Consider the following 16,872-nt stretch of genomic DNA (forward strand, 5'->3'; position numbering starts at 1 on the left):
AAGCAAGGACCCTTGAAAGGACAATAGTGGGCAGAAAAGAGAGAGGATGAAGAGGTAGAGGGGATTTAGATGCAGCACAGCAGAGGCACAGTGTACTCAGTTAACATTGCTGTTAAGTTAACCTCAGAGTTGATGACTGGGTTAAGCTCGATGCTGGGAGCTGTGTTCTGACCCATCTGCCAGGCTGGAGTTCAGGGAGGAACGTCACAGTGCAGACAAGGACAGGCGGGAACGGAGGAGAGAGTGTGTGAAGAGAAAGTACAAAAAATCTTTGTATTGCAGAAGCAATTCCTAAACTCATGGCCGTGCATCACATGTCAGAGCTTGTGTCTCATCCAGAGAAACCCTCAGCTGAACTGTAAACATCAGTCTTCGATCGACTGATCTGTGTGAGGATGCACTGTAGGCCGCCTGCATCCATGAAAAGATGCTCACTCATTGACTGGCTTGTTAGGTTGAACTAGAGAAGACAGGTGTGATATTTTAGCTTCAGTGAGTCAGAGGCATTAATCGTGACAGTCGAGGAGACGCTGTTCTGTGTGCCCGCTAATACATGCTCTGTGAAATGTAAGCTAATAGGCTAATGTCAGAGTTAGCCTCTCTAGCTAGCTAACATCAGTGCTAGTTTCTCCAGCAGGCTCACATCTGTGTGAGATCTCAATTATGGTTTTCCAGTCGCATTTCAATCATAATAGTCGAGTGTTTGTTTTCACTGTCATTAGCAGACAGACCAACAGAAAGTGGCTTATTTAAATTCAGGTCTCTGTCAGACTTACCGAGGGTTCTTAACTCAGGATTATTACGAGTTCTTTTGAAGGTTACTTGGGTTTCCTTGCTTTGTATCTGAATTTTAGATAATGCATAAGTAATACATTATGTACACTCTCAGAGCTTGACGATACTGAACCTGTTATTAGTTCACCAGTTTGCATTCAGCAACAGTTGTGTGGTTGCACTGACACATTATAGATGCACAGGTGTGATAGACAGCGAGGCAGAGGAAGAAGAAGACCCAAAATGAATGTTTTATCAAGAAAATGATGATTAGTCTTTTGTTCTAAAGCCAGGGTGGTGCACTTACATTAACAGTTAAATACTATGACAGGGTCTCTCTGCAGCATTAACCATCTTCACAGCACATTAGTGGAATAAATGAGCAAGAAGCTTGTCATTCCCTGTGTAAAGGGTTGATGCCATTTGCCGTCTTTCTTTCTTGTTTTTCAACCAGTTCACTTTCCTCAGCAGTGAATTTACAGGGTGGTTTCAGCAGGACATGAGGTGGTTAATTTGCTTTTAGCTGAGCACAAATGTGCGCTACGTGCATCTGCCAGTGGAACATATCTGTGTGTTCGACAGTGTTCAGAGTGCTCTGGTCTGCTTCCGTGTCCATGAATTATTACATGTTCCTGTGTGTCCATTTGCTTGCATGCGCATTTCAGTGTGTCCTCTCCACTGGATCTTTTTCTATGTATTGAAAGCTATTCTTAGAGTGACCTTCCAAAAGCCATGGCGTGCAGCTCTGTTGTCTGTGTGCGTCCGCCTGTGTGATTCAGTTTGAGTGGAGAAAGCCCTGGGACACATCAGTGGCCCTCTCTCGGTTACGGAGCTCCACAGTTTGCAGATGATTCTTTGATGGGGCGAATCTGGAGGCATTGTGGTTGAGAGGAAGTGACCCGGCGAAGCAAACAGTCAACGAAACAAACACACAAACGCCCATGCACGCTGTGTATATATAAACACGCTCATGCTAAGCACAGTCACTCTCTGACAAGCCAAAGGATTCCCCTTATAGCATGGCAGAGTGCAACGCTGTTCTATCTTTAGGCCTTTGGTGCTGCAAACAGGGACCGAGACCATAATTTAATCCTTAACAACACTCCTACACACTCTCACACACAACCAGAATAGATGCAGCTCTGCTGCAACAAAATAATGGAAGGTGAAGAATCACATCAGAATGAGGCCTGAAGATGGAGTCCTCAGGAAGCTATTTTATGCCACAGTCATTCCGTTGCCAAGAGCTGTTCCTCCATCCTTCCTTCTGGTATCACATTTGGGCTCATATATCTTGAGGAGGGTTCTTTGTTGGGCTGTCATGGTGAAGGAATTTCCCCTGCAGTGATTTAGGGTGGTTCAACAGAGCGCTATGTGTTATTAGCTCCAATTTTCTTGTTTTTGCCAATTACTTATTGAGGGAGACAGCAGGATGATGTTTCATCTTAGTACAATCTTTCATCTCGGTACCTGCTTGTCACCTGCACTCTTTCCTGCTGCCTCCCTCCGAGTCTGCCGCTGAACTGCGGGATGCAAACGCCACAGCTGTGGTGAATTGGGATAATTAGCAGACCAGTCGGCTGTCTAAAAAGAGGGGGGGAGTTCAGGAGTTGTGGAGCGAGGGATGCGATGGCTCCTTGACTCTCTCCTGTGTGGTATCGTAATCCTGGGCAATTCTCCAATCTAACTGTGGGACACCGGTGTGCTTGTGATGTTGTGAATTGGGGATATTAAGTAACAGAGAGAGCTCTTCTGTGTTTAAGACGGCACTTCTGCAGAGTCGAGTCTCTACAGTCCTGCTGCTCCGGGACGTTTTTTATTTTCATTTGCATGACTTGATTTGCATTAGCGTCACGTGTGTTTGGGCAGTTGCTTGGTATTCTCCGCTGATATCCTTCGTTCTATATGGAAGAACACCATCGGCGTTGGTAACTTAGATAACGTTTCAGTTCTGTTAAAGGAGTATGTCGTGATTAGTTTGGTTTCATCGAGGTGTTGTTGTGTCCTGCCAAAAAGAAAAGCTGTTCCTTTAAGCAAATCCACTTAAAAGAGCAGGACGACGGGCCCCTGCTATATTGTCTCTGCATCAGGAGGTTTGTGAAATCCCTCAGTGGTGGTGGGGAGACGGTCACATACCAGAGGGCTTCAAAAGCAGAAATCCAAAGCAAATTAAAGGCAAAATATCATCAGAGTCCTTTGGAAAGAAAAGAAAAGAAAAGAAAAGAAAAGAGAAGGATACCACTGAGACATGGTGCTCGTCACTTCCTGCCTGTTTTAATCAAGAAAAGATGGAGGGAGACAAAAAGCAATAAAACCAAAATGCCAATAGTTTTTTTTCTTATATATATATATATATATATATATATATATTGTAAAGGAGACATCGCATCGCTGTTCAAATGAAACACCTGTGAGCTCGAGCATATTGTGTGAAAATGATTCCAGGCTCCGATGCATAAATTTGTCTTGATGAGTAACATTTTCATCTTCACAAAAATGTGAACAAGGAGACGCAGGATGAGATTGGGGAGTTGCATCGAAAAATGTTCAGATAAATCTTTATGGATGAAAGATTATTAAATGTATTAAAGTCGCGTGCAGTGCAGCGTAGAGGTGAAACCACTGGTCTTAACGTGTTGTTAATATCTCTTTGATTCTAAGTGAGAATAATTTGAGACATTTGTCGACAGAATTGAACCTCTACACCGTCGGTGCGCTGCAGCTTATCTGTGCGCTGGTGCTGTATATGAAAACAGTCATTTAATGGCAGTGATGACACATTCAAGCTTTCTTTCATGTGACGATCTCTGCTGAGGGAAAAAGGTGAAGGAGTGCTGAAACAATGTGTTAGCCGTGGTCGCTCTGCTGCTGTGATAGCTGCTGTCTCTAATCTCCCCCTCCCTCACCCCCCCCCCTCTCCTCTCTGTGCATTCTCCCTCTTGCTTCTGGGTGATAGTTGTGATGGGCAGGAGTGGGAGGAAAAATGCTCTGACTCAGCCAGAATCCTCCTTTTGTGAAGTTAAATACCAATTTACACTCCTCCCTGTCCCCCTCTCCCATCCTCCACACACACATCCTAACCCGCCCTGTACACAACAGTATTCACATTTACAAGTGTCTGCGCCACACAACCCAGACACCCCACCGCTTCCTCCGCTTCCTCTGCCTCCATGCTCGCTCTCGCAAAAGAGATGATTTTTTTTCCCATTTTGCACCCGGTGTATTCCTGTGTCCTACTTTTTGCAGCTACCCTCCCCCCTCGCGCTCGTTCTCTCTTTCTCTCTCTCTGCCTCTCTCAGCTGACAGTCTAATAAGGCAGTAATTAAAACCTGAAAACAGGGAGTGCTGATAGGCCATAGGAGAAGAGATTGCTTTGGGAAAATAAGGCTCTTGTATTCCTCCACATTGACCACCACCTGCATATAAAGGAGCGCCTGCAGTGAATGGCAGAAGAGCAGAAGAATAGATTTTTGTGTGCGGTATGTTAGACTGTCGGTCTGACCAGTGCTCTGTGGTGTTTGTCTTTTTTTGGAGGACAGACCATGAAGCACACAGGAATATGGATTGAAGACAGTGTGGAAGGTTGAGAAATAGAGTCATACTCAGAATCAAAGGCTGCCCATCGCTCCACTCCTGTAACTTCCTCTTCTACCCTAAAATGTGAATATAGACGCCTGCATAATGTTTTCATCCTCTTTAATGACACCAAACCTCCTCGCTGCACAGCTGCTGCTGCAACATGAGTTCCAGGGCTCAGGATAAACTAGGACACTGGAATACATTGACTACAAAATTAAAGTCATCTAATTTGCAAGGGGAGGAAGGCGAGTGGACGTAAAGTGAGGGTGTTGTTAGTTCCTGCTTTTTGGTTCAGATGCCACCAGGCAGAGATGGAGGTCGCGGGGCGGAGAGATGCAGCAACTGAATGAAAGCAAGAGAGGAGAAAAAAAAGAAGAGGATGTTCAGCCAAAATCCAAACAGGTCAAAGCTGTCAGAGATGCCGATTGTGGAGGTTTGTGTTTGTGTTGAAACATCGCTCTCACTTTAATCACACATGAGGCACTCGAAGGTTTTAGTCTCAGTTAGATTGTGACAAAGTGCGAGTGAGAAACTTGAAGGTGCAGGAAGACACAGTCACACCTGATTTACTGCCACTGTTACTGTTAATGCTTAAATTAATACGACTTATAAAACTGCATCTACTTCTGATAGAAAATGTTTCTATTGCTTCTGTTTCCAGTGTTTCTACGTCAGATGGGCAGCATCGGTACGTGCATTCAAATCTTCAAAATAAAAAGATCAGTTTTTATCTCGTCAGTGTCAATAATAGTTCAATGTTACAGCAGGTCAGTCAGGCTTCTTTATGGAAAGGATATTTGGCAAATTTGGAACAGTAGCGATCAGACAGATGTGCAGAAGATGTTCTTGTTGTTAAAGTCTATAGATAGATAGAGTATCTGCCTGCACACACAGAATGAGCTGTAGCAGTCTCTCCTCACTGAATCCAAAGCTGATGCCTCTCTTTGGAGCAGTTGTTCCACGGTCGAGCGCTCATTGCTCCATAAACTGTTATTTAAGTTCTGTGCTTGGGTCCAGGATACTCTTCTCACTGAGCTTATTGGCCTTGTGTAATATTACTCTTCAACCCAGGGTTTCAAAGTAATTAGCAATAAGAAATAAGGAGAGCGTAGCTTGGAACAGCCTGTGTCTGGGTGATCAATACGTTTCATAAAGGGATAAGTCTCAGATTTGCTATTAAAACAGAAGCAGCAGTTTCTCATGAATCCTAATGACACTGTGCAGGACATTACCTGAATCTGAGGGAAGCACTTGAGTTAAATGCTTTTCTTCTGTTATTGCAGTATGAGAAATTTGCTAAATCAATATTTCCATGTCATACGTGACATATGCTATTATCTCTGTGAGCCTTGAAAAGAGCACAATCTGGAGTATCTGTGCATATTATGCAAATGCATGTCATAGATATTATAATACACCGCAGGCCTATTACAACTAAGTCTGAAGTGAAATTGAATTTCAATGAAAACTGTCAATGAATCTGAATGAGGGGACGCATCATTAATATTCATGCTGAGTTGTTGGGATCATACATGAACCTGAGCTCCAGCAGCACGTCAGCGTCTGACAGATGCTGCGTTTTCTTTAAGTTCAGCTGCTGATTTGGGAAAGCTTTGTGATTCTTAAAAGGAAATGCTTCTTAATCTGAGTGTGCACAAGCATAAATCACTGTTGTAGTTTTGGGCAATTCTGTTAATGTGCTGATTGTGATTCATTTGATTTCAAAGCTTAAAAGCAGGCAACCAAAAACTCTTATCTGTGAAAGCACAAAGCCATCAGCAGGAAGTGGGGAATGATTGTTTGAGCTTATCCATCAAATTTGAATTTAAATTGTATTGTTGCTGTTTTCAAAAGAAGGACATTGTGCCGCTCTAAAAAGTCATCCTGAAGATATCCTGTAAGAGTGAGTTTTCTTTTTTCTGACGATTCATTGACGTCAACAAAATAAGATAAATTAAATGCTGACCGATCTTTTATCTGACTCCTCCTCATCAACCTGAGCAGAAGAGCCCAAAGTCGTGTTCATGCAGTAAGAAAACTTTGCTCTGCACAGCTCAGTGAGTCACAAACACAGAGGACCACACTGTTTCACAGTTCAGATGTTGTGAAACATCATCGTACATTTTCAGAGTGAATCTTCTGGTGTTGTGATTCTGCATGTGGGAGGCACTTGTAGAGGTCCAGACCATGTTGTACTAAAACAACAGTTACAGTTTATAATCCGTTATTAAGCGCCGGGCCGTCCTCGCATCGCAACTTTGTGTTTAAAGCTCTGTAGCTTTTCAGCCACGGTGGTTATTACAACTGAAGATAACTACTCAGTTCTTCTGCTATTTATTCAGGCAAATAGCTGCTCCTGCTCCAACTCTCCTTTTTGTTGTTGGCTCCTTTTTTCTGGAGATAATCAGTATTCTACACCAGCTGAGAGCAACAGAACAATGGAGGTAACAGCTAAAACATAGAACGGCTGCAGTTGTATCACTAAAAAACAATGAAATATTTTCCATCCTCTTCCTCCTGACAGCTCGCCCTAAAATATCAACTCACCTGTCTATCTACCTGAGCTTTTTTTGTTTTTCATAAAATGTCCTTTTTAGATAATAGATAATATCACCAGTCAAAGCTGAATCGAGCGTCCACCACTGTCACCGCCACAGCATCACAATCTCTCCTCTCCTCTCTTTGCTGTTACTTTTCTCAAATTAGCTTCATTTATTTCTGACTCCAGCTCAGGCATCTTTTTAATGAAGCACAAGTGAGACAAAGAACTGGAGCTAACAGTGTCGTGACTGCTTAACTCCTGTCACCTGGCCAAACAGTTGGAAGAGAAAATAAGAGCACAGAGGTGATATATTAAACAAGGGGAGAAAGCAGAGCGGGAGTTGAATTTTAGAACCTGCGGCTTATGTAATAAGTGCGAATCGCATCTTTCCTCGGTGTGTGAACAAGAAATAATGAAGCCATTTTTAGAAGAGGTAAGCAGGAACGTGGATGAGACGGAGAGAGGCAGAGCGAGGTGATAGAGGCGGCTGGTGAAAGTGTTGGCTAGGTTTTTAATTATATGACGTGATGGAAAGAAACACACTGATGGCGTCTGGGTCGTCTGAACATTTCTGCACTATTTAGGTGAGAACATGAAATAAACAAGACCTTTATTTGTGGTCTGAAGTAAAAGACAAGCGTGATATTTTATTTTAGATGGCAGCTGAGGCTGGAGTACCAACTGAGCCACGGGGGCCACCGTCCGTTCTGTGTGGTTATTACTTCATGCTGATTTGATTAACTGCAAATTTGCTTGGTGATATGAAGCATCATTAAAACTGGGCCACAGGGTGACAACCTTCACCCAACCTGAGACCTTCTCTTAGAGGGCCTCTGTGTCCAAAGAGTTTCAATGTCTTGAATATTTTACATTAATTAACAATGTTTAACACCTTAAAACAACATGGCAAGTTGGCTTTAATAAGAAAAATACTGGATCTAGCCAAGAAAACTTCTTGTTTAGGTAAACGTATGTACATCATGCATGTGACGTTATAACACTATGTTAGCAGGTTAAAATAACTCAGGGTGGATTTTGGGTTTCACACTGGACACGTATTGAGATCTCCTGAGTGACGTCTTGTCCGTGTGTACTACATCCATCATCCCGACCTCTTCACTTTATGGACCGGTCGCTCTTCATACTCCCTCTCTTCACTTCCTCCTCACGGCTGCTAAAGGTCAAAAACAAAAAATAAATATGGGTCGTAATGAGGTGTTTGGTTTTGCAACCTATATGGTCGTTTCTTCTAGAGAAGTTCAGGCTTTCAGAATGTGTCAGCAGAACATGTGTGCCGGAGCAGACGGTCCAACAGAGACCACAGCATGTGACATCATCATCTAACTTATCTTTTTAATTGTAGATAAACTACAATTTAAACCTTTTTTTTTTTTTTTTTATTTAGAACTTTTACACTTTCTCCCAAACTTGTTAAATGATGCTAAGGGAAACAGTTCTGGCAGCTTCTTATTACCTGTCAAAAATCCTGTAAACAGTCCGCTTCTTAATAATTTGAGGGCTGTTAGTGTGTCTGAGAGAGAGATAATCATCTGTCTGCATCACATTCACTTCAATGTGAACAACAACTCTGCAGACTGCTGTCTGCTGTTTAATCACACTGCTGTGTCTCTGCAGTCCCTCACCATGACAATGCCGTGACATCATCTCGCCACCCACCGTCGGGTAGGAATAAGTGCAGTAGCCTGTGATGGCAGAGCGCCACTGTAACCAGTTAATCACAGGCAGATAGCCTCTGGTCATGTCACAGAAAGTGGTGAGTTAACATTCTCTCCAAGTATTGTTGACCCTGGCAACCAGCCATGGCATAACCCTGGTCATTAGCAATCTCATAAACACACACACACACACACACACACACACACACACACACACACACACACCTGCACAACAGCATCCGCTGTCATCTCTGATCCAGATGACCCGTGACAGGAGAGGAGCTCAGTGAGACAGCCTGTCAGCAGCTCTGCGATGCGTCTGGCTCGTCTGTGTTCATTGGATGGCCAGCATGTGCCTCAGGTCTCTCCTGCCCGTCCACATCCAGACCAATTTACAGCCCGGCTGCCGGCACAGTGATATTCTCATGACTTTTTTTTTTCCCCCTTTCGACCAGCAGTCCTCAATTACCATGTTACAATTCTCTGAACTCCCCTGTGGCTGTGGTGCAGCACTGGACAGATATACTTGGATCAACACTTCTCCCTCAATATTCAACAATACAGAACGTTAGAACAATTTCTGTATTCTAATAATAATAAAACATCCATCTTTCTTCTATTTCCTCCACGGCAGAAGGCTAGCATGGAAGAGTGTGTGTGTGTGTGTGTGTGTGTGTGTGTGTGTGTGTGTGTGTGTGTGTGTGTGTGTGTGTGTGTGTGTGTGTGTGTGTGTGTGTGACTCCGTTGCGTATGTCGTCTCTGCGGCTCTTAACAACAGAGCCACTCTGTTTTCTGATGAATGATCTTCCCCACCAAGTTTTTATTGCTTTCCATAGATTACATCAGCTGGTAGTAAACTCTTCGCCAGGGAAATTTGTGATCTTAATAAAAATACTTCAAACCATATCTTAATACAAACAATAGTTTTGAGCTGTTGTCTGTGTCGTTGATTTTTCAGGCAGCTGTCATCAGCATTGTCTTTACTTGAGCAGAGCGGAATGGATAGAAATGTAGTCATGGTAACGGGATGAAACTGGAACTTTTCTGGAATTTTTAATTACAAGGACCAAAGACAACAGACCTGAACCCTGCTAGTGTTCTTGTTAGAGGATAAATTAGCACATGAGGTTGCCTGTAGGGTCATGAGAGATGGAGGTGCTGTTGGATCCATGTGAAAGGCTGTGAGATCACACATGACAGCTTCTTCAAATTCATTGTTAATACACAAAAGGAGGTACATTTGATATAAGACGGCCTTTAAAAAAGAGACCCTGAGAGGAGAAGAGTGTGAACTTGTGAACGCACCCTCATCTGCTGGAGCTGACAGATCAGGTTAGTTTGAGGGCTCCCATTAGGAAGAATGCAGACACGAAGACTTTGATGCTTTGATATCTCACATGAAGCCTTATGAGGAATAAACAGGGTCCTTTCATCCCACACAGGCTGCATGTGAACATGTGCTCCACAACACAAGAGCAACATGAGTTCAGTTCTGTGAAGGTTTAAAGGTTTGGTGTTGGAGGAAAGGAAGCAGTGTTATTAAGTTATTGTTCTGGAGAAATTCAGTGAGTAAGGTTTGTTTAATATAGCAGCTTTCTCAGAGCAAGTTCACAAAGTGCTTTACAAGTACATAAGACCAGAGAAGAGAACAACAATTAAACAAACGCAGCAGCAGATCTCTACTACAAACACTCCACAGCAAGAAAAGAGACCAGTTTTAATAAATGATTCATCAACAGAGTCTCTAAGAAGAGTGTTGTACAGAAAACACCTCGAAGTACAATCCTCTGTAGTTTTCAGACCAGTAAGACCGGAGAGTTCAGATTGTAGCAGCGTTCTGGACGCTTCGGATCCAGCTTGCTCAGCCAGGGTGATGAAGCGAGAATTGTCACGTCATTGTCAGAGTTTGAATGTTTCTTAGGTGGCCGTATGTATGATGTATGTGTCAAACATTCAATGTGTTTGTAGTTGTTGTGATCTGAGTCCAAAGTGGAGAAACAGAGGGACAAAACCATTCAACTGCTTTTTATAATCGCTGCAATTAAATGTCTGAAAAATAAAATGAACTCCAATATTTATTCTGTTGAGCTGTGCAGTTGAATCATTCTAAATGTTTTGACATGCTCAGATCCAGGAGAGTCTGTAAGTTTGTTCAGTGTAATACAAAGGTAAGTTATTAAATTAGATTATCTAAAAGATAAAATCATAGAGATGAAGTCTGCAGTCATGACTAAACATTATTAGTACATTATCTGTGACCAGCAGTCATGTCAGGTGGTTTTCCATTAGCAGTGGTGGCTCTTACACAGTGAAGACAACAAATCCCATGATCCCATGCTGCCTTATGACATCATCAAACTACATCCCTGTTTTCCCTGCTCTGACCGAGATGCCCCTAGTGGCAGAAAATAGAGTTTAACATTTAAAGCCCCTTGATGTAGGATTCTGACACACATGAAGACGTCCCCGAGCTCACCAGGATCGGACACTCTTTAAAGCAAACACGTCTCATCAGAATACTTTAGAACATGGCGGAAAATAATTGGACACATTAACATGCAGTCAAGCAGACAGTCAAGTGTAAATGCAAAACAAAACTGTGTTAAGTGTCCACACAGTCCACTAATTGTGTTGGGAATGTTTATCTAAACCGTTTCCTCCCCATACGGTAATGTTGTGAAATCCCTGCCAAACACTTAAACCAGTGAGGGAACTGGAAACCATTTTGTTTTTGAGTGGAATCAGGAAGTCATTACCAAACTGATGCATTACTACAGAGCCATAATGGCAGGCGGGCTGATGCAGATACATCAGGCTGCCAGGGTGGAGGGCGGCGGTCGATAACACCTCCTTAAAGTGTCTTCCTGGCAGGCGATGTGGCCTGTAATGAAACTGGCGAACAGACGGAGGGAGGCGTGTGGCAGCGGGGTCTTACACCAGCCGACCTCACCCCCGTGGTGGAAATCCCATTATCATTAAGAGTCTGAAGTAATGTGAAGGAGGCCTTGTGCTGCTGACCAAGCTGGAATAAGTGTATCAACCAGCAGTTTCTCAGCTGTCAGGGGTCTCCGTCTGAGGCCCCTGCTAATGTAATGTTAATAAAAACAAAATAGTGGGCTGTGGGACCCCTGAGAGCAGCCTTCATGTGTCTCCCGTACTCCTACAAACTGAGGCGGCGCGCTGTAATATACTGCGCACCTGCCTGCATCAGCAGAAAACACACGTGGTGATATGAACAGTTATGGTTGTGCTGCCGGGGGTTATTGGGCTTGGTTTACTTAATGATGCTATCAATGGCTGGGCGAACAGAGGTGCATGCTGGGATGAATCACAAAGACTTGGTTCCTGTCCAGACACTACGAGGACTCGCTCACACAGGGCGCACATGCTCGCAGACATGATAAACTCTGACAGTCTCATCTCGTTCTCTCTCTGTCTCTCATTAGCACACAAATACACAGATGTTGGCTGTTTTCACTAAGCTGCGATGTGTGTTGTGGGCCCTTTCTCATGAGGAAAATTATTAGCCAGCTGTTCAGTCCCCAGCTGCAGAGACTGTTCCATGTGCTGTGGGTGCTCGAACAACACACACACACAAACACACACACACACACACACACACACATATTGTAGATGCGTGGCTGAGAGAGTAGCTTTGTGCCCTGCAGGTCACAAACAGCAGCAAGAAGCCAGGGGAGGTTTCCGACACTGTTAACAGTCTGATGTTAATCAGTTAGCAGTCAGCTGACTGAGCTGGAGGCCAGCAGTGAACTGCCATTAAACTCAAAGAACAGACAGGTACACAGACAGACAGCTGAAGAGGACAGAAAGTATTGACAAGCGTTGCTGCATTGTCAAGCCGGCACAGAGTGTGTGTGATGAGTTTGTTCTTCCGTGCCTGTCTTCTCTGTGTGACGTTGTTTCAGTTCACCCTCCTTCCTGTTGGAAGCACATTTGTGTTTGTGTCTGTGTGTGTGTGTGTGTGTGTGTGTGTGTGTGTGTGTGTGTGTGTGTGTGTGTGTGTGTGTGTGTGTGTGTGTGTGTGTGTGTGTGTGTGTGTGCGCGTGCTTTGCTTTGCATGCATTTTAAACAGGCAGGCCAGGTGATCCATATTGTCAGGGTCAGGTCTATCTGGGCTGAGCTAACCTCAACCTCCCAACACCTAACATCTGTCGGGGTCAGGCAGCCGGTGCAGGGATGGCTCATCATCAGCTGGACGCTGGTGTTCATGTTCCAGCTAACGACTGGCAGGAGACGAGGGAGAGTGTGTGTGTGTGTGTGTGTGTGTGTGTGTGTGTGTGTGTGTGTGTGTGTGTGTGTGTGTGTGTGTGTGTGTGTGTGTGTGTGTGCTCCAGCTCTCTGACTCGCTCTGTTTCATTGTAGATCTCCAGTTGTGTTGGTTGGGCAATCGTGCAGTGAAGTCTTCGGCTACACAACATTGTGTATTGATGAGGCCATGACTGCACTGTTTGTGTAATGTTTGTGTGTAGACGATCATTTTTAATCAGAGAAAGATGATATGAAATGATTTAATTAAGTGTTTTCTTTTCTCTTCATCCTGTCTTGATCTCAGTGTGTATAGTACCCAGCGTGTAACCTTTACCCCTCTGTTGTATTGTTCCACACTGCCCTCCTCACTCTTTCCTCCTATTATTCTTCTCTCAGGAGACTACGTGGTGCTGACCGTCTTCTTCGACCTGAGCAGGAGAATGGGCTACTTCACCATCCAGACCTACATCCCCTGCACCCTGATTGTTGTCCTCTCCTGGGTCTCATTCTGGATCAACAAGGATGCAGTACCTGCCAGAACATCACTGGGTAAAAATAAAAAAGTTATTTCAGACACAAGGTGTTGATCACATGCCGTGGTCCATGCTGACGCCAGTTATGAGAGTAACAGATCAGCAAGCAGGAATCATTTCATCATGTGCTATTTATTTTATTTCCTGCAGGACCAAATAGCTTCAAGCTGTGATAGAACTATATTCATACAACACAAATCTAACTTGGGTTGCAGAAAATATGAATTGTTATTCATTTGATTACTGCAGCAACTACTTTAATTAATACATGTTGCCAACTATCTTTCTTTTTCAGTTTCAGTCGATGAGGTTTAGAATAAATATACAAGGACTCACAGAAGTGTTGAATTGTAGTTTATTTTTTTGGGCCAAACTTCAACAATTCATAACAAACAGTGTATGTGGAGGACAGCTGCAGGATTTTGCAGGCTCTCATACATTTAATAGATGAATATCCATGACATGAACTGGGAACTGGGAGGGGCCGAGGTGACGTGTCCCACATGATAGTCGTTGTTTTAATTGTAGTGCATCAGTTAACGTCACAAGCGCACCTCACAGCATGGTGCCAGGAAAGAGGTGAAAATGATGCACCCAGGTGTTATAGTTCCATCACAGCCGGTCGGAGCTGAGACACACTGTGATTACTTTACAGTCATTTGACCTGCAAATTAGGCCGATCACACTCTTTCCCACTGCAGACAAAAGCCAGATGTTTGTGAGTGTTAGTGGGTTTGTTTTACAGTGTGAAAGAAGCAATAGTGAACAGTCTAACTCAGATTCTTCCTTCCTTTTGTCTTCCTCTTTGACATCCTTCCTCCTCCTCTCGTCCCCTCTGAGACAGGGCAGCTGCTCAGGAATCTAGTCCATCTTGATTAGAAGAGCCTATCCTGGCACATACGTTTTCATGCATGCCTTAATGAGGCATTAATTATGCAGTACAGCAGGGAAGATGCAGAGATGCAGCTTCAGCACAAAACTGATGCAGGTGGCCTCTTCACTGCATGTAATGAGGGACACAGAGGGAAGAAAAGAGGGCAAACGTGAGGATTTCAAGGAAATTTGTCAACTTTTGAACTTGTCCTTGGTGTCCAGCGGACATCCTGGAAAGTTCACGTGTGATGCAGTTACGTCCGTGTTCCTTAGTCAGCTCTCCTTTTGGCCCCTCATGGCTCTCAGTCCTGACCTCAAGTCCACGCGATGTGATCATTAGCGAGCATAACTGAATGTAAAACAACCCCTGCAGGCAGAAACCCTCGTTCTACCTCACTATCGTCATTACTTTGTCCATCATTAATCTCTCTAAAAATAGGTTGTTTTGTTTGCTTTGCTTCTGCAGCTCAGACATAATTTGCAGTTGAAACAATAACATTATTAATCCTCTGCTAAAAATGTACCAAGAGTCAAATATCTTTTAATTTCCTTTGAAAGATGATGCAGGAAGTACAGGAAGCCAGGTGGTTAGGAGGCGGATTAATGCAGATGACATAATTCTTAATCCTTCAATGCCATCCTGAAATATATCAATTCACTCACAACACTGCAGCGTTAATCTTGGTGCTGACTGAATGTCTTTCACTCCACATTAAATCTAGACATGAATCATCTCGTGTACACACGGCCCTCACATGTACGGTCTATTTAAAGGAAACAAGTGGTCTTGTTATGCTCGTCTGTTGTTATGCTGCTGTTGGTAATCTGTGTACTTGGATGGATTTTCCAGTCGTGTGCCATCATCCCACCTCCATCAACATCATCATGAGAGGCAGGCACAGTGAGTTAAAGGCCAGAAAGTTATTCCATAAAGGATTGTGCTGGGTCAGTGTGGTGGTCAGTGGCAGCTAAACCAGTAAAGTATGTGGATCAGGGGGACAGGAAAACAGCTGTTTCCTCCAGAGCTCACAATTAAACAGCGTTAATCCTCCTTTACAAACAGTACGTACCAACAGTCGCGCTGCAATAAGTGACTGTTTGTTTCATCATTGATTACATTCCTGACTAATCGTTGAGTCAATAAAATGTAGAACTTCTACAAAACGAGACGTTTTCAAATTGCTTAATATGTGCAACCAGCAGTCTTCAGATTCTTCATTTCCTCCCATGTGACGACAAAGACGAGCAGCAAACTTCCATCCAAGAAGCTCGAAGCAGCAAACGGCTGCTCAGTTGCTTTTGATTGACAAATTGATTAACTGACTAATCGTTACATCTTCATATACAATATCATACCGTAATACCAGTCACACAATATAATACTCCTATACTAGTGACAAAATCTGCTAATTTATCTTTATTTTGTTTTTAGAACAAAAATTAGACTCACGTTCCAACTGATGAAGCTTCAGACGAGCAGTTCTCCAGTGATGTGTTTGTTTTGTTATTCTTTCTCTTTTTTTCTATACTTGGCAGTAAATGTGTTTCAGGGGTGAAAACTTACCTTCTACACTCAACATGTGTTCGTTCCAAAGTTGAAAAATGTGTGAGGCTGTGTGAATTAAAAAACTGGTGCATGATCCGTGATGAATTATTAAAAATGTCCATTCTGAGTTTTGATCTTCACTCAACCTTGAAACGGCTTCGAGGGGCAAAACTCTATTAACAACACCTCCAATCATTTTAATTCATTCTTCTTTCAGCACCGCAATAATAAATGTTTACATGGCTGTTAGCATCATGCACATTACCTTCAACTTCACAACGGATTTAAAAAAACATTAAGACAAGATGCTCGTAATAATGTTATAATGTTCTTCTAATATGATAAGGTGAAGCAGGAGAGCTGCTTTGATTAACAGATGAGACACAGCATGAGTCAGGAAGCAGAACAATAAGATGGTGGGAAATTATTTTTACATTATAACCAAGTTTTAGAGTTTTCCTGAGCTCAGTGCTGAAGTACAGAAAAGTGTGAATTAGCACATTAAACAAAGCTGCAGACAACAACAACAAAAAACAAGCCAGTTGTTTAGGTGACATTCAGAAACACAGAGAAGCTGACAGTATAACAGGATCTACCTCAAAAGGTATTTCAAGCAAATACAGAAGATGATAAATGAGCACAAGTAAACAAGCATCAAAAAGCATGAAACATGAAACAGCAAACACATCAGATACGTGGAAAAACTATTCCTGTGTGTGTGTAAATGTAAAAGTCTGTGTGTCCGGTCAGCACTGAACAAACCAGAGAGACGGGACTGTCACATGACTGACAGCTTCTCAAGACAACTTATACTTTCTCTATCTTTCCTTAATCTGTCTCATTCTCTCCATCTTCCTGATCTCACTGCCAGGCATCACCACTGTGCTGACCATGACCACGCTGAGTACTATTGCCAGGAAGTCTCTTCCGAAAGTGTCCTATGTGACCGCCATGGACCTGTTTGTGTCCGTCTGCTTCATCTTCGTCTTCGCCGCACTTATAGAGTACGGCACGCTGCACTACTTTGTCAGCAACAGGAAGCCGAGCGCGAAAAAGGACAAGAAGAAGAAAAACCCGGTG

General features: G+C 43.3%; 1 protein-coding gene and 1 long non-coding RNA gene across 5 annotated transcripts in view; one reads left to right on the forward strand and one right to left on the reverse strand.

The window, feature by feature from the left end:
* Positions 1-16,872, forward strand: part of gabrg2 (gamma-aminobutyric acid type A receptor subunit gamma2) — a 53,394-nt gene that overhangs the window by 27,247 nt on the left and 9,275 nt on the right. For all 4 annotated transcript variants that reach the window (XM_037120023.1, XM_037120024.1, XM_037120025.1 and 1 more), the window contains exons 7-8: positions 13,237-13,389; positions 16,664-16,869. In XM_037120023.1, the coding sequence (XP_036975918.1) occupies positions 13,237-13,389; positions 16,664-16,869 (359 nt within the window). The remainder of the gene's footprint in view (positions 1-13,236; positions 13,390-16,663; positions 16,870-16,872) is intronic.
* LOC119031500 lies at positions 7,864-9,885 on the reverse strand. The gene is made up of 3 exons (XR_005078617.1): positions 9,653-9,885; positions 8,797-8,974; positions 7,864-8,069 (listed from the first exon to the last, which is right to left on the reverse strand). It is a non-coding gene; the product is annotated as an uncharacterized LOC119031500 (long non-coding RNA).

This window comes from Acanthopagrus latus, chromosome 13 (assembly GCF_904848185.1).
Source record: "Acanthopagrus latus isolate v.2019 chromosome 13, fAcaLat1.1, whole genome shotgun sequence".
NCBI lineage: Eukaryota > Metazoa > Chordata > Actinopteri > Spariformes > Sparidae > Acanthopagrus > Acanthopagrus latus.